The 18,356-nt window shown below is 43.0% G+C and overlaps 2 protein-coding genes across 3 annotated transcripts in view; one reads left to right on the top strand and one right to left on the bottom strand.

Moving 5' to 3' along the window:
- The window catches only part of RSF1 (remodeling and spacing factor 1), a 68,873-nt gene extending 61,830 nt beyond the window's left edge, over positions 1-7,043 (bottom strand). The window contains exon 1 of the mRNA XM_074860433.1: positions 6,702-7,043. Coding sequence (XP_074716534.1) covers positions 6,702-6,903 — 202 coding nt within the window. The 5' untranslated portion in view covers positions 6,904-7,043. The remainder of the gene's footprint in view (positions 1-6,701) is intronic.
- Positions 7,044-7,208: 165 nt separating this feature from the next.
- AAMDC (adipogenesis associated Mth938 domain containing) lies at positions 7,209-18,134 on the top strand. Of its 2 annotated transcripts, XM_074860432.1 has the most exons (4): positions 7,209-7,270; positions 10,953-11,103; positions 15,599-15,694; positions 16,427-18,134. In XM_074860432.1, exons 2-4 carry the CDS (start codon positions 10,972-10,974, stop codon positions 16,565-16,567), a joined length of 369 nt encoding a protein of 122 aa, XP_074716533.1. In that variant the 5' UTR covers positions 7,209-7,270; positions 10,953-10,971; the 3' UTR covers positions 16,568-18,134. The 2 variants fall into 2 exon arrangements, with proteins under 2 accessions (XP_074716533.1, XP_074716532.1); XM_074860431.1 differs by lacking the exon at positions 7,209-7,270 and having other exon boundaries at positions 7,506-11,103.
- The last annotated feature ends 222 nt before the right edge of the window (positions 18,135-18,356 follow it).

The following is an 18,356-nucleotide window of genomic DNA, read 5'->3' as shown; positions in this document are numbered from 1 at the left end:
GCATCCCAAGCTCCTTTTTTTCCATGCCACATGGCATTCTGTCATCTCTTTCAGGTGGGCAGTGTTACTGGAAAGAGACCAAACTGCTTGTCTCCCCAGAAGTACAGTGTTTTCCTGCCTTCTACATAGGACAATGTGGAGTCTAGTTAAAACTGGCATTGCCAGCCTAAATATCAGAGCACACTCAGGTGAGCCCACAGGCCAGCTCAACACACATAAAGATAGGAAGTCTCACCATGGAAAAACTACTGAAATAGGAATAGTTAGAAAGAAGGATATGCATCCATACTCTATTATGAGATAATTAATTCCAAGGTAAACTTAAGTCACTTCTTAAATGAGTAACTGAAAAGCACATGTGGATAAGGCATGCTGACCTTAAAGTCATATTAATCTAAAGTGACTGAAGTGTAGACAAGAGGAATTTATTCTGCATTAGAGACTTGTTGGCCATGAAGTCGGTACAAGAATGATGACCCCTGCCACTTACTTTCTCAGAATTTAACCCTGTTATGCTGTTTGAGAACTTCAGCTTCGAGCCACAGGAGTCTACCTTGAACAAATCAGGTAATTTGATAGCTAGAAACATTAGAGGGGTAGAACTCCCATCATACTCAAAAATGAAACAAGCACAGAAGTTAATGTACCATGTTCTAAAGTTTACTAGATATGCCTTTATTCTCCAATAGTCTATTGCTAAGTTAAAAACACTTCATTTTACTAACAGGTGGTAGGTTAATGGCTTTGACACAAATGTTTTGGTTCAGTCCCTAGGTGCAGCAGGAAAGCAATGATCTACTTATATTTCACATATACACCATAAGTTTAGCCTGCATTCAGGTGGTAACTACTTGACTGATTCAGAACAGCAGTTAAATTTCTTATTCATACAAGGAAAGGATGTGAAAAGATACGAACACTCAGTCCTGCAGAGCAGACGAAAAGTGCTACCTCTGACTAGCTGATACAGCTTCATGTCAGAAGCCAGCTTATAATATTGATGTATTCACACACTTAATATGCTTAATGAAGGTTCAGCAATACATAGTGTGGGAATAAACTCCACCCATCCAACATTACAGACACTACCAACATTAAATGTCAGAACTTGTTCGTTTACATAAGAGGACACAACATGAATTAGTCTCCCTGCATTGAAACCAGTTAATAAAACTTGAGTATCAATTATTAAATTTTAAGTGAATTAGTGTTTGACAGCCCTTCCATATCACATTTATCGCCTACTTTTAATACTAACCAATCTACTGTGGATATTACATGTTACTGCTACATATTATGACTTTACCTAAGAGTCACAGCAAATCCCACAGCTTCTGATCAATAGTAAACAAACATGCTTGATATCAAACATTAAATACAAGAAAAATCAATCACAGTAACAGAACACTCTGCTTCACCACAGAACACTCTTCATTAAGAACATACCTAATCTTGAGCTTGAAAGTCTGTCAAACTCCTTGTCATTAGATATTGTTGGCTTTTCTTGCTATATCAAACAGCTACAAAGCTTTGAGTATGTTTCTCCCATATACAGATATTCAACAGCAGTTTAAGTCAATGTTAATTGTTAATTTCTTCAGAGAATGGTAAGAACCCTTAAGCTTAATGCTGTAAAGCTTTCCAGAGGTATCGGAATGACAATTAAAAAACCTGAGATAACCCACTGAAACAAATTACTTCAGCATCCAAATTAATTTGAAAACAGAAAAGATGTTAGGTGTCTAGAAGAATTAAAAAAAAATACAGCAGCTTGTAAAACATAACTTACTGCTTTGAAGCATGATATCTCCAAGACTATATATTTTTTTCAGTTCTACAATGTAGTATTGAGTATTCTCTACTGAAAAAATTAAAGAAACTATAAATGGCTTGCACAGATTTTCCACAAGCTACCTGCCGTTAACCTCAGTTCTCATTATAAAGACAGAAAAGGAGAAGGGGAGAAAAGATTTACAAAAATGGACTACCAGGCACCTGCACCTCATCACGTCTGTCTTTATACCACTTAAACCCGAGGCAGCACATGAAGAGTGTTTTTATTCTCAAACTCCAAACAAACGCAACCCATTTATGCTGTAATTAAGCAATAAACTTCTAGGCTGGGTCAGTCTGTCAGGGTGATTGTCAAGAGTCAAAGCAGATAAAGACGACTGAGCTGGGGTGAGGATACAAGAGAGTGCCTCAGACTGGAGATCCACACACCAAAACACACTCGCTGTTTTCAAGACCACCTTTGGCACGATTACCAGCAAGATTTTGATGCAAGTTCGCCATTTTGCTGAAAGGATATGCAAAGCACGCATACTTGTTACCCTTCCAATCAAGAGCAAATCAAACCCCATACTGCTAAGAAAAGCCTGCAAAAATTGATGAGCTAACACAGCCCAACACACTTGGAAGATGCCATTCACCTCCGCGAGAGGTTCCCCCATTCACACACTAGGGAACCTGGCAAACCAGCAAGCATTTTGCGTAGTCATGTGTAAAATTAGATCTCTGTTGTGCAAGCTAACATTCTACTAATATTTTCATTCACAAGAGACCAAGTGCTTAATTAACATTTATACCGATTCTCAAGCTATTTACTGACACAAAGGAGGTGGTGATGTGATATCATGGTTCCTTAAACACAGCCCTAAACACAGATATAGTTCTTGCTCCCCTCTATCACATATATTTACTATTTAAATTTGCAACTGCTCTTCTGTTGCGAGTAAAACTCTTTGCAAAAAAAAGACAGCGTATGTTTTTTAGAACAAGGAGAACAAGTATTGGTTTCCTGTGATGATTTGTTCCAGTTTGCACAGTTTTGCCTTCGGAAGCAAGCAGAGGCAAAAGACATATAGTACTGTGGCACACTGTGGGATGATCTGTATTGTTACATTCATTTTGTGTCTAAAAGTACAGTAATACAGGGGTAATGACATCTCCCAGCCCTCAGAAGTTCCAGTTAAAAATCATATATTGGGATGCTTTTGAGTAAATCCTACAAGAAACAATTTACTTTTTGAGGTGTATCAAAAAGTTTGTGCGTTAACACTGTCACCATCTTGGCAGACACTCAACTTTATTCTTTCCAAAGCAGTTTAAGATTGTCATAATTGCAACCCAGGTCACTACATTGTACGTAAAGCAAGGATAAGCATTCTTAAAGGCAAGATAATTATTTTTCATAAAATAAAATCTTCACTGGATAACAACAGGTCTCCTTACTTTGTTTGAATAGTTGCAACTTTCAGCTGGAAAAGTTAAGCTACTTTATCATACAGCTTTCGTAAGAAGCAGACTATTTCCACAGATACCAGTTTATCCCACCATTCAACAGCGACAGGTGAAATCAACACCACACATTCTTATTTTCCTATTCAAGCATGATTTACATTACCCATCAAATCCCAAAGAACATTTTAAATTGGTTTGTGCATTTCAAGACAAGACCAGACCTGTGTACACACAGTTAAAACATCTAATCCGCTGCTAATACAGGTTAATTTGATATCTAAACTAGTCAGACTACTATGGAAAACTATTCATACTCGAGCACTGCTGTCGTTACTATCTGTTTTGAAGATAGGAGAGGTAATATTGCAAAGTTCAAGTGCTGTCTGCACATTAACAAAAATCTAAAATCCCTCTAAGTAATATTTGATAGCTTCCTAGCTGTCAACATCTGCTCAGCATCCACACAGCATCCCTTCCTGTAAGGGAAGGTTATACCTTGTTTCCTTAGTAATGAACAAGCTCTTTGTTCTAATTATTAACAGGAAAGAAAATATGACTGTTATACAACTACTGAACAACATTCAAACTTGAGGTCCTAGTTCTCCTTGAAGCACCTACTATAAAGAAAATTATTTCTACTGGCATCTTCCAAGAGTAACTCTTCAGAAAAGACAATATAGGCCATGTTTAAAATATGAAAACAAACAAAACGCTTTTGAAACTGCTGAGCATCAAAACAGTGTTACAGGTAATCAACAAAAACCCTAACTACTGATTCTCTTTCCTAATTGCAAAATGAATATGGAGAGGAGTTCCAAATAATCTCAACTGCCAGGTAACAGCTTAAAACTTGGCCCAGATTCTAAGAAGTTCAGAAAAAAAAACACTTTGAGGTTTTGTAGCTATTTGCTTAAATTTTGTCATGTATCACTGTCAATGCAAATCCACTGTCAAGCAATGCTGGTATCAAAAGTGAAACTAACTGTATATAACTGAAATCAAAATCCCTTTTGCTATCCAAGGAAAACTACATACAGTTGGTAAATAACAGATGTTCAGAAAAAAAGGACCACTTCAGTTTTCAATCAGTGTTTAGCAACTTCATGACTTGTACCCTTAAAAACACCACTTTGGGGACTAATTGAAGTAAAAATCATGTACAGAAATCTAGTCACTGCAACCTTTTATCCAAAAGCATAAAATATACCAGGTAACAGCTACCGGCACCACAAAACAGGAACAAGGAGTTGGTTGTATCAAAGGAAAAGAAAACCCCTGTCACACAAGTTATCACACAAAGCATCAAGAATCACCCAAGTTTGTTTTTCACATCTCCACACTTTCTTTCTTAGGGATGAGAAAATGCAAGCAAATACATCATCTACACCAGACACAAGCAAACAACCCAAGTAATTTAGAGGATTTTCAGAATCTACAACTGCTCCCATTTGGGGGAACTGTTCTAAAGCAGTGAGAATAACCCATCCCCTGCCAAACAGGAAAGGCAATGCAGAGAAAAGTTTAAAAATTTGACAAGTATCAAATCAACCCATAACACAAACTTCATAATGCAAGTCATTCGAAAGCTTTTTAGAAAAGGGTTATGCAGTTATGGTGCTATTGATAACACCCCCCCCCATCATGCAATTAAAGTAATCAGGATTTTTTTTTTTTTTAAATCAAATGCATATACTTAAAACACAGGTCACTATTTCATCCTTTCATGTTAATTTATCCTGCAGTTCATGCAAGAAAAATTACTCTTACACACGCTCTTACATTGTGTCACATAGTAAAAGTACTCGTTTTCTTTACAGACATCACTTTAAAAGGAGTATTTTCATTAAAAATTCAAACTTTTAAGTGTGTTGGTGGTTTCTATGAATAAGTTTTGCAACAGTTTCACAAAACAACGCTTTTTCTAATGAGTCCTTTATACAACGTAAAAGGTACAGGAGTGTTGGGAACTGAATATAAATACTTATTTTTCATATTGATTAGGCACCGGACAACATGAGGAGACAGTACATTAATCTTATTTCATTATACTTCAGCAGTGGCTGCCGTGAATTCACTGATAGGACGTCTGCACTTTGCAAAAAGCAACTTCCTTCATATGAGGAAGTATCTACACGCCGATTCAATCAACCCCCCCCCCACATACAGCGTGGGTTTGGTGGGGAAGGAGGCGAGAGCGAGTGCCTTTTGGGGGAAAAGCAGGGGCTGTTGGACCAAAAGCAGCCCTGAGCTGGGCTTCTCCAGCAGCAGGAAGTTTCTATGGGGCCTTGCCGAGCATGCGCCGTGAGCTCCACGGTCTCCCTATGTGGCAAGAGTGCAGAGGCAACAACCAAACCAGTAACAGAGACAAGAGACCAAAAGCAACAAGCACCTTCCCCTCTATATTCCTACCGCCACCTCCACACAGCCCTCCCCAGGCTGCTCTCTTGGCCCGGGCGCTCCCACATCCATCGCACGGAGCAGGAATTAGAGAGTCAGGCAACCAAATCTGCTACTGGAGAGAGAGGAGAGGAGCGGAGGAGCAGCTTGAAAGAAAACAGTGGAGTGCATAACCCATCCCTCCACCTCGCACAGCTCAGGTGGCAGAGGGGAAGGAGCAAGTAGCGAGCTTGTGTCGTGTGTGTCCGTCCCCCCCCAACTACAAGAGGGGACGAGGGGGAGGAGAAGAGAGAGATGGAGATGGCACACAATGGCTGTCTGTGTTTGTGGGGAGGAGATGGCCTACAAAAGCAGCCGTGGGGAGGGCGCAGGGCTTCTCTGTGCCCCCCCCACTCCTCACCCCACATACACAGATAGGAAAGGAGGGGGGGTGAAAGAAGATCAGGGCATTGCCTTGTGTGTATCCCCTTGTTTCAGGGGAGAAGTAAAAACGGGCACATACATGGCGAGGGGGGGGGGGGGGGGGTGGAGGGCGGCGAAGTGACCCCCCAAACTGGGGGGAGGGGAGGAGATGGAAGAGACCCGGTGCCAGCGCCAGGCTGAACAAAAATAGTTATTTCAGCTTATCCTCCTTTCTGCAGGAGTCCCACCCGTACAGATCTCGGGAACAAACCCAGAGAAACGGGGGGGGTGGCGGGGGAGAACGGGAGGGGGGTCAGAGCCGGCACTGAGAGAGGGGAAGAAGGGGGGGAGGTCTCCCACCTCCTTCCCGTGCTCCACTATGGGGGGAAAGCAGCTCACAGACACACTCACACAAACAGCTGCTCCCCCCCTAAAAAAAGAAGGGCCGTGCTGAGGGGGGAGAGGGCTCCCCTCCCCCCGGAGCGCCGCTCCGGGAATCCCAGGCCCCTCCTCTCCCTCAGCGCGCTCCACCCCCGGGGCCGGGAGGAGGCGGGGGGGGAATAGCCCCGGCCCCCCCTCCGCCCCCCGCACCGCGGCCCCCCTCAGCCGGCCGTACGGAAGGGGGTGGGGGTGGGGGGGGAGGTATCCGGGCCGCTCACCCTGGTCTCCGGGCTCCTGCGGCGGCTGCAGGACGCGCTCCAGCTCGGGGAAGGGCAGCTCGGGCAGGTCCAGCAAGGCTCCGTAGCGCTCGAGGAAGGAGCAGACGACAGCGAAGTTAGGCCATGAGCCCGGGCAGCACGGGCCTGCCGGAGGAGGGGGAGGCGGAGATGGAGCCGGAGGAGCCGCCGCCGCCGCCGCCATCTTGGACCTGAGGATGGAGAAGGAGCTGGGGAGGGGGGAGGGAGGGGGCGCTGCCGAGCCGCGCCGCCACTATCCCACAATGCAACGGCGGGACGGGGAGGGGAGGGGGCGGCAGCTAGAGCGGCGCCAGGCGACTGCCCCCCGCCTCGTGCGGCAAGGGGAATGAAAACAAGGCGGAGCGGCCGCGGGGCGGGGCGGGGCTATCGGGGATGGGGCGGGGATAGGCGGCCGGCTTGGCCAATCGGAACGGGGGAAGGGCGGGGCCGGCAGGTAGAGCTGGCCAATGAGAGGGCAGAGGGCGGTCCCTCCCCCCTCCGCGGGCTAGGCGGAGGTTGCGCCCGGCGGGGCAGGGGTCGCGCGCGCGGCGGTGAGTGCGGGCGCGTTAACTGTCGTAACGACTCCCCTCAGTCGGGGGGGGGCGGAGCGGGGAGGGGGGGACGCTCCGCTCCCGCGGAAGAGGTGCTCGGTGGAGCGAGCCGCTTCCCGCCCGGCGGGGGAGGGAGAGGAGGGAGGCGGGAGGTGGTGGGGCCTTGGGCCGCCTCACGCACGGCCTGGATTCGAGGGGGGGGGGGGGGGGGGGGCGGTTCAAGAGCTGTGCCGCCCGCTCCTGCGTCCAGGCTCCTGCCTCCCCCTCCGTGCTTGCGGTTGTACACCCCCTCCCCGATGTCTTTCACGGTTCTCTGTCCTTTTCTCTCTCCTTCCCCCCTACCTTGTTCTCAAAATGCTGTCCTCCCCCGTCTCCTCTTACCAGCACCGCACCCTCCGTGACCTCCCCCAGTAACTCGCCTTCATCAGCCTCCCCAGCAAAATCAGATTACCGAGTGCCCGAAAAATATTCTCCTAGTTCTTAAGCTTGATATCTGCCCCCTCCCTACCCAGTTCATTTAAACTTAGACTATCCTTTCTACTTGCCTTTCTGCTCTCAGTTTTTTAAATCCTGAGCTGCTTTTCCAGCTGCTGTATCACTTCTGAAATTGCATCGGCTGCAGGGAAGTCGCCCACCTTCACCTGTTGACCCTGTTCCCAGACAGCGCTGGAGAGCTCTGTTGTCCTTTGACGCCTTACAGGAGTTCTGCCCCACGCTTGACATAATGCTGATTTACTCTTTCACCTTTATCCTCTTTGATCTCAGGTTGCGCCTTGGATTTTATGAAACATTCTTCTGCAGTCTCTCAATAAAACATTTTCTGGTGCACTGCTCTCATTCACCTTTTTTATTCTTTTTGTTGCTGGTGGGTGCTATTCTGAAACATTTATTTTCACAGAAGACAGGTGTGCCGGCAATTTTTAAATCCTCTTGCTTGCCCAACTGCACTTCAACCTCGAGTTTCTTCCATTTCATTCTCAGCTATTTTTAGTTCTGCCATCCTTAGCCACTGCTTCATTTCTTTCAGTATAGTCTCCTTGTATAAACTTGTATTTTGCCTCCTCTTTAAGCTCTTCTGCTTCCTTTATTTCCTATGTTTTTAAACTCTCACAACTTTGCTTATGGATTTCTGAACCATTTCTTCTCCTCATCTCTTTGTGTTTGGACTACTGCGATATACAGAAATTGCTATTTGAGATTATACTTAGGAGTTGTATAGTTCATTGTCTCTTTTGATCTTAAGTGGTACTGTATATTTTGGTACTGTACATTTGTCATAGTGAATAATTAAAAACCCAACTAATTTGTTGGAGAAATACTTTCCTACTCCTTGCCAGTTGGTGATTGGACCATGCCCTGCATCAAGAATGTCCAAAGTTCCTGTTAAAAAGTTCATTCTTACTCCATTATAAGATACTCTTTTGTTAATTCAAATAACCTGACCTTCCTGATACTCTCTGGCAGTATTACGGGAAATAGTTTTAGATTAGAAATTTTTATTTATAGCTTTTAAGTTTTCTTTCTTCGTTTCTACTATTTACTTACTTTTGTGCTGTTTGGAAAAGACAGCATGGAACCCTTGCTCTCCCATTTGCAGTTTGTGCCTGTTTGATTGCACAGTCTCAACCTTGTAATACTATTTGAATTGGGAAATCTGATATTTCTAATCATTTTATTGTTCATTCACCCCTGTGTAACCTCTAGGTCTATTTCTGCCATTTCCTCTTGCAACTAGCACAGACAAAAATAATTTTTATTCTTCAGAGCCAGGTTCTGGGTGGCTTGTTCAGCCTTTACTCTTTGGTTGATGGGTGATGTCATTCTGTTGGGACTACAGGTTATTTCTTCAACTGTAATCTCCCTTCAAGCAGATTTTCAGGAAAATAGTCTTACAGATCTTTGTTTGAATCCATTGCATTGCAGATGTGTAATGAGAGAATCTAGAATATATGAATCCAAGTAAGTTTGCTCCTCTAGCTGCTTGCCTGGCTTCCTGTTTGGCAGGGCACATGTGCCACTAACTTCACAAAGGGGCAAGAAAGAAAAGAATTGCCCCGCTATCCTGTGGAGGAAGCACCTCTGGCAGACTCAGTCCTCTGCTGAATCCAGAGTAATGCAGTTTTTACTTCATGCGATGTATGAAGTGGGATACTGAGATCTGCTCCTGGCAATCCGAGAAGAGCGAGTGCTGTCTGGCTGTAGCACGTGCAAGACAGGAAGGGAGGCTTCCAAAAGGACTGGAAGCATGGTTAATCCAAAGATTTCTCTTCTGCAAGGTCTCTTTCTTTATTCTGTGCCACCGGGGCTCCTATGGTTGATTTTTTTTTTTTTTTTTAATTTTTTTTTTCCTGGTGAATTTAAACAATTAAAAAGTAAAGGATGAGAAACCGTATCTGGAAGGATCTGCTACTGAGGTTTTCTGGATCGGCCAGGAGCTCTTTTTGCCACAGAAGCAACCAGTTTTCTTCATTATGAGGATTTTAGACCACCTTCCTTCTGAACTGGAAGAGCAGAAGGGTGACTCTGCCCTAGAGACATGTCGGTTAATGCTAGTCTAACGCATTTCCAGGGTGTCACCCTGCGATTCCTCTCTTGTCGTCTACTGCCAGAATCACACCAGCAATCAGACCGTATAACGTGCAGGACTGTGAAGAGGGTGTAAGCTTTCGTGGTGCGGTGAGGCGGTACTTTGAGGCAGAGTCGCTGCCCTGCTGACACCCAGCTGTGATAGTGGATCTAAAAATTACTGCGGTTAATACCAAAAAGCAGTTGGTCTATAGCAGCGCTGATAAGGCCTCGGCTGGAGCACTCTGTCTAGTTCTAGGCAAGAGACATCAAAGAAAGGTGCATACCAATTGTTGGCTGCTGGGGAAAAAAAGGAGAAAATAAGCAGAGATTTAGAAAACATGACTTGAAGGGAAGTGAAGTTCATCTAAAAGAAAGGAAAAAAGACTAAGAGTTAGATCCTCAGAAAAACAAAGGATGGTGGAAAAGACAAAGATTAAGCTGTTTTCCTTGTCCACCACAGAAAAAATTAGAAATAACGGGTTTAAGTTGAAACAGTGAAGATTGAGATCAAACATTAAAAAATATATTTGTGCATTTAACTGTCCTGAGACATTACGTAGGGAGACTTGGCCTCTGTAAGGAGTGACTAAGGAAAAAAGCCTTGACTCCTTTAGGTCTCTAAAAGTCTTGTTTGCTATAGCAATATGGCAGTGCCATTGTTTTGTTCATGGCTTTTCTATTAGGTTGGTTTGGGATTTTTTTTAACGTCATTTACTCTAATAAAATGGCCAAAGAAACAGTGTATCTCTCAGATATTTTAGGAAATTATTATCGTCTTCATTGTACAATTTAGGGAGAAGATTAAAACCCAGATATGGGAGGATATTCTGGGACCTGATCCCTGTTGATACTTTTAAAAGTTGAACACACAGTACTTGCATAGATTTAGCATGTAAAATGATTTCCCCCAAATCTTTCACAAAATCCCCAAGAGAACTGGTAATTCAACAAATCTGCCGATCCTCAGTTCAGTTCTGTTGTCACAAAATTACATGGATAAAGTCTGTAATAGTGTTTCCTTCCTAGCTCCTTGGGCCAGGGACAGAATTTTCTGTTTTTATTAACATGCTGCATATGTTAGCCTGATGTTATGTATTAAATATCCCTTTTCCAGACTTTGCTTCAACTTTGTGATGTCTTCCCCTGAAATTGCTTCCCTTTCTTGGGGTCAGATGAAGGTGAAAGGCTGCTCTACAACATATAAGGACTGCAAGGTATGGCCGGGAGGAAGCCGAACCTGGGATTGGCGAGAAACTGGGACTAATGTAAGTTTGCTGTTTACTATCCATCCCGCATTTTAAACTGGACTCAGGATGGTCCAGACAAGAGTTGTTAAGGTTCCTGCCAGAAATTGAGTAGGCTGCCTTTTGCTGTCATCCAGCCGTTAGACTTTTCCTGGGAAGGACTGGGTGTGTGTTTCAGAAGTGACTGTGTGGAGAGGTCAGAGGACGGCAGCCACACAACGTCCTACAGCTGCCGGGTGTAGCAGCTATTGCCACCAGTCCTCACAGCTACCCTGACCAGACTGCTCTCGCACACCTTGGAGCTCTCAAACAGCATTCTGTGCTTGATTAAGAGTGCAGTTGTCGTAAGATGCTGGTAACAGCCTCTTCTCAGACTGCATAAGCAAAAGTTGTCTTGAGCGAAATAAGAAAAAAATTTATGGGAAGTTAAATCGACAGTAACTGACCCTATGTGCTTGGAAGACAACAGTGCATGTGGTTTAGTTTATATCCTTTTCCTTGGGGTCCCTTATACTTATTTCAGAGGAAAAATATGCAGATACAGTGTCATATGCACTAGTTTCTCTGTGAAAAGCTCACAGTCTGGCTAACCACCCAATGACTTCTCTTGGTAGCCCTATACTAAGTGCTTGCCCTTGCAATTTTTACACTTTATCTGTAAACACTATCAGAATTGTATGAAAGTACATGGAACAGTATTGACGTTCCAGATTTAGAAGCAGTATAATGTCTACCACATTAGGAACCTGATGTTGATAATTCTCCCCATATTAGGGCTTGCACTAGGATAGCTGTATTGACTAGAAAAAAAAATCCATACTTTCTAAGCAAATGTTAAAGCACAAAAAACCTACATACTGATCAGGTCTTATCCATGCAGAGGATAGAGCTTTGTTGAATTCATTTTGACACAACTGAAGGGCAAAACCCTTTGGTTTTGGAACTTCATCTGTAATCTTTGGGGGAACAGAACCTGTCAGAGTTCAGTTTATAGAGAGTGTATAGGTCTAAGAGAAAGCTAGTGCTGTCATGCAAAGATATCTGTACCTTGCAGAGAGAAAGATGGCTCTGTGTGTAACCTTTTAAAATATATTTAATTTATGGCCTGATTATAAAAAATGAAGTTTTCACTGGCTGTTTGGAGGGAGGGTGTTGTGTGGTGAGAGTTGCTTTTTGTTTGTTTGACAGTATTGTTCTCCTGGTTTATGTGCACATATGACCGGAGAAGCAGAACGGATATGGTAGCTGAAAAATTCCCAACTAGTTCCCAGCTCAATCACGTTTTGATACTTATTCAGACCACTTGAAAACTTTGATTTCAAATTATAACCACCTCCTATCATTTAGGAGGTCATGCTTTCCTTTTAAAGTTTCGAACAAGGGGTATCTTCAGGTGACAGGTAAAAAAAGCTTTAAGTCCATAAAAGTCCTTAGAGGAGTCCTCCAACTGAAACAAGAAAATGTGAATTTAAAATTCGAGTAGAAAAAAAAATAGTTGGATTATTTGGGTTTTCTGGCATCCTTTTTATATAATCAGGAAATAAAAAATACCTATTTAGGTTTTGCCTTCTATAGGTCACTTCTAAAGCTCCTGCTTTAGGTCAGTTTTGTCTCCTTTGCAGATATGAGGAGTTAGGTCACTTGCTTGAAAATTGCAAGCGACTAATGTGAAAATAGAACTAAGCTTTTCTAGACTGCATCTCCCAACTCTAGAAGAACTGTAAAAAAGTGAATCCAATCAGCACTGGAAGTAGTAGGATTCACCAGATGCATCTTCTGCATGTTTCTTTACAGTAGACTGCAGTGTGCCTATTTTCTCTGAGCATGTTTTTCCTGGGGGTAGGTGGAGCTGAAGTTTGGGAAGCAAGCAGTGCTGGTCATGTCCCACACTCTAGTTTGAAATAAATTGCTTCCTTTCCTTCTCTGCTATCAGACTGCTGCCTAGCGCTTAAGTCTTTCATCGGGAAAATTGTATAACTGGCTCTGCAAGGTTCTGTAACTAAGCACTAATAGTTGTATGACCTTAACCCTTGGGGATGAAAGGCAGACTCCATGGCTGGCTGCATTTCAGTGCCATCTGCTCATGGGGGAAGAGAAGTAGGAATCCTGAAAGGAAGACCAGAGAACAAAACAGGCAAGAAGTTCTGCTGCCCTTCCTCTTTCCCTCCAGCTGTCAAATCAGCAACAATACAGTTACTCTGTCATGTCACAGCTTTCAACATGTTTCCTACAAAACATGTGGAAGCCCCCACATTGGTGTGTCTTGTGTAACCAAAGAAAGTCTTTTTGTTCCATGGCTTTAATGTCCCAGGAGTACTTATCACATGACAGCAAACCTTCCCCAGCAATCTAATTATTGTAATTGCAGTAAAACATACACCAGTTCTTTTTGTCCAAGTCTAAAACACCCCAAAAGAAAAGCATTCCCTCTTTGGTCAGAAACATGCACTTGCAATGATTTGGTCTGAGAAAGCTCTGCATATTGAAGTGACCTCTGCGTTCTAGGTGGGGATATCAAATGTAAATGGATTAGGAGGAACACGGCTTTTCCCCTGGCAGCCAAAAGGGCCAGCTGTGTCCTGGGGCGCATCAAGCACAGGATCGCTAGCCGGTCAGGGAGGGTGATTGTCCCCCTCTACGCTGCCCTGGTGCAGCCCCACCTCGAGTACTGTGTGCAGTTTTGGGTGTCTCAGTACAAGAAGGACATCAGACTATTAGAGTGTGTCTGGAGGAGGGCGACCAAGATGGTGAAAGGTCTCGAGGGCAACACTTAAGAGGAGCAGCTGAGGTCACTTGGCTTGTTCAGCTTGGAGAAGGGAAGGCTGAGGGGTGACCTCATCGCAGTCTACAACTTCCTCAAGGCAGGGAGTGGAGAGGGATGTGCTCATCTCCTCTCTCTGGTGACCAGCGATAGGACATGAGGAAATAGAGAGAAGCTGCAGCAGGGGAAGTTCAGATTGGACATTAGGAAAAGGCTCTTCACTGACAGGGTCTTCGGTCCCTGGAACAGGTTCCCCAGGGAAGTGGTCATGGCTCTAAACCTGTCAGAGTTCAAGGAGCATCTGGACAATGCTCTTAGTCATATGGTTTAGTGTTAGGTGGTCCTGTGAGGAGCAGGCCTCAATGATCCTTATGGGTCCCTTCCAGCTTGAGATATTCTGTGAACCCGGAGAACCATAAAGGTGAACCACCTCTGTTGCTGAAACTTCAGATACCAGCCAGGCTAAAGACTTTCTTGTGGGAGAAGTTTAATCTGCTCATTGGAAGCGTCACTCTACCATGGAAGGTTTCCCTCACTTGCAATTTCTGCAGCTCATGTGTTTGTTTCGGCTTGTAAAGTCCTGCCTGCTCTGTTCTGCAGGCTGAGGCATTGACAGGGCTGAGAAGAGATCTCCGACACCTTGTGTGAGGCTGCAGCATCAGCTGCTGAAGACTTGGGCAGGGGAAAAAGAATAGGAGAGGACCCAAGGATGTCAAAGAACAGCTCACTGACTGATGGAACAACAGAAGCCAAGTGTCAAGCTGGTGCTTTGACCTTAATTCATTGAAAGAATGTAGTATTTTCTGGAGGTATAGGGGGTAAATCATAAAAATAACATTCTCCAGAGGTCCAGCATGGCATTACCTACTTCAGGTGAGAAACTCATCTCAGTCCTCTAAGAGGACTTAAGAATCCTACCAAAAAAAAAAAAAGGGAGGAAATAGTATTTGTGGTTTAAAAAAAATGCACACCAAAGAGGGGCCAAATTCTAGCCACAGGTTGTACAGTATCTTACTCTTGACCGTAGAGAGATACATAGAAATTGAATCCAAGAGGAGAATTAGTGTGACATAATAATGTTTTATATTAATATTACAGGTGTATTTGTGGAATTCATATGTTTAAAGCATACCAGTAGTAACCGGGTGTACTTCTTTAAAAACTCAGTCAATGTGCTGTTAAAACTTTTTTTCCTTGAGGAGTTTGGTTTCAAATATTCCTTTCTCAAAATTAAAAATAGTGCAGAAATTTAAACTGTTAACTGAAACGAAGCTAACCGGTATGTTTCAGTCCTCTTTGGTAAACGAGATTTGCAAAGTAAACAAGAAAAGAATTTAATAATTTTAATTATTTGAGGAGCTCTTTGTAATTAAAGTGAGTAAACTTTGGCTTGCCACAGTTTTTATTACAAAAAGATTCTGTTCCTTTGAAAACAAACAGCAATATGTTGCAATTTATTGATTTCACTTTAACTTTTCATATTTATAAAGTGCTAGTTGTTAGACATAAATGTCTTAGAAATGTGTCATGCATCTTTTTATTTTTAAATGTTTAATAAAGAGTGATAATATTGCTATCAATTGATTAACGAACATCCTTCGTATTCATACTGTGTGTCTGCAGAAGAGGGTTGTGTTACATTTTAGTACTGCTAATTTACCCTGCTACTCTGTGGACAGTTTCAAAACATATAAACGAAGCTTTCCTGGTTGATGCTGTCAGTACACAGACTTCTTTTCCTCCCCTGACACTTAGCATTCTCCAGGAGTGCAACCAGCTGACCTTGAAGAAGTTGTCAAGAAGGGTGTTAAAACTGTGGTGATTGGTCGTGGCATGAGTGAGGCTTTGCAGGTAGGTTTTTGTTCTGTGAGAAACTAGAACTGTTTGTTTTCCCTCTCCCTCTGATTAGGGGAAAAAAAATACATCTATGATGCTTTACTAAGAGGGGAAAAATTGAGGATGCTGAATTAGCATGACAGAGCTCCTGCCAGGAGTCCCTCTCTTCCTGAAAGAAACATCATTTGAGCTCCTCTGTATTAGTGTCAATGCCAAGCAGTAAACAGGTCTACGTTCTGCTACAGGAGCAATTTAAACCAGGAGAATTTTTTACAATGTCATTAGTCCCCCCTCTTAGAATATGTTATGAACTAGCTCTAGCCTGCTGTAAATACTTTGATAATTAGGCATTTTTGTTACTAATGTTGGCAGGGTGTCATTTCAGCAGATAAACTAGCTACAGAAAGCTCAGAAGTGCTGAGTTTTTCTTCATGAGAAGCAATTCTTTAGCTTTTTGGTGAGTAACACCTTATTTAGATTAATTACCTTTAGCTCCGGTTCTATTTTTGTAAAGAAAGGGCTGCATTTTAAACTGTCTTAAGGAGAGATAGGAGGTGTGTATGTACAAGTAGCTTTATTGAAGAGAAAAACATTTAAATCAATCTCAGAAATATCGGAGTGTATTGTCAGTTTGGCTCCTTAAGTGCATCTACTAACAAATGGCATCAGTACCTGTTCTTCAAGCCTTACAGTGTGAGGGGAAAAGACTCTAATACTTGCTCTTCCCATTGCCTTTTCTCTTCTGAGGTTCCACCATCTACCGTGGACTATCTGAAGAAAAACGGGATTGATGTGTTGGTCTTGCAAACAGAGAAGGCTGTGGCAGAGTACAATGCCCTGGCTGCTCGGGGCGTCAAAGTGGGGGGAGTCTTCCATTCAACCTGCTGAAGCGTGGCGGCTCGTTCCGCCTTCCTTGACCACAGCCAAATCACGGACACGCCTCTCCGCTGAGTCAAATTACAGTCAACAGAGCGTGGACTTCCGTGCCAAGGCATTTGTGTGCTGACAATCTAAAATGCAAGGACAGTTTATTAGTTCAGGATTTAAACAAACCGGGTGTTCGCAAAAGGGGGCTGTTAATGAAATAATTTAATTACAGAACCATTTCTATACATTCTTGAGACTGACCTAACCTTCCTCTGAAGACTGTCCATATCTGGTTACTTAACTTTTCACCTGTTGCCTAAATTAAGATGCTAGGTTTTGAATACTTTTATTAGGAAATGGCCCGAAATGACATTCTTGGCTATTGGAATGCAGCCATGAGATAGCTGAGTACACTCAAGTGGTAGATATGAAGCGATGGTAAAGAAGCACTTTACCACCACTGTATAAATAAATTAAAATAAATTGAAAAGCAAACCCTGAACATACAACTTTGCAGCTTCAGTCAGGATATTGGCTATGCAGATCTGTTTGTGATAATTCAAGAACATCACATTAATTTAGCACTTTTAAATTTTGCATTGAACCTGCAGAAAGAAAAAAAAAAATGTCTACAGGGAATAAACATAAAATCTGGGCCTTAAAGAATTTTGCTATTGTGAATTGTGAGGATTGAGTTGTGCAATATATATCTATTCAAAAGTCCCTACATGCTTAAAATCATCAGATTTGTCACGTAGATTTTGCAACATAAAATGTTGATCTTTAGGAAGTCAGTCTAAACTGCTGCTAGCAAGATGCTGCTAGCAAGCTGGGGATGGATGTGAGAATTCTCACTGCTCATCATTATCTGATGATTTAAACATGGTGCCAACAAGCATATTATTACACTGAAAATTTTAAAAGTTCTTGTAGTTGCTCTCTTCTTGGTGGGCTTCTATTAATATTGCCAGTTACAAGTTACCTACTGTAGAGTTCCTTCCCACCAGGCTCGCTAATTCTTGATCTGTGTGTGTGAAGTCTGTGTGTATTAATGAAAGTACAAAGATGACACTATAAAAGCCCTGAGGCACTCCAAGCTATCCAAGTAGCAGCAGAGAGGCTTAGATTGGTATGAGAACACGACTTTCCCAAGACCCAAGAGTAACCCTTCGCAAAATACTATGTTCTTTTTCTGTTTATTTGTGGTAGTAATCATTTAAAACCTTTTATCTGATAAAATACAATGTGGTGTGAAAGCAAAGGGAAAGTGAGTAGCTGAAAGTTTTATCTTGCAGTCTCCTAATTACAGCAATATTTTCTTTTAGTGTAGCTATATTTGAGGCAACATCTTATCTAAAGCAGCAAGAACTGCCTTTCCTGCTGCATCTCTGTTCTCTGACCCAGCAGCTGGTATAATGCTCCTCATAAGCACGATGACATTTTTCTGAATAACCTGCATGGTGTGAAGTGGAAGGTGAACCACTGACCCAGAAGACTCTGGTCATCCCACCGGAATGCCAGTAAAACCAGTTTCTACCAATCCACAGAGCGTGAAGACTTTTTGCATTAAATGTTGTCTTACAGCGAAGGTGGTTTGACTCTTTTGATCACCGTCATATATTTGCATTTTTTCATGAGATTTTGGGCCTTAAGGCAGCCTTCAATAGGAAGAGGCTTTGTAAGGCTTTTACTGAGAGGACAGTTCCAGTTTTTCCCCAATGTTGGACACTTCTAAGGTTCAGCTGGACAGGGTGCTGGGCCACTTGTCTAGATCATGCTTTTGCTAAGAAAAGTTGGACCTTGAGGTCCC

This window comes from Strix uralensis, chromosome 2 (genome assembly GCF_047716275.1).
Source record: "Strix uralensis isolate ZFMK-TIS-50842 chromosome 2, bStrUra1, whole genome shotgun sequence".
Taxonomy (NCBI): Eukaryota; Metazoa; Chordata; class Aves; order Strigiformes; family Strigidae; genus Strix; species Strix uralensis.
The sequence above is the reverse complement of the archived record's forward strand: the minus strand, read 5'-3'. Positions and strand labels throughout refer to the sequence as shown.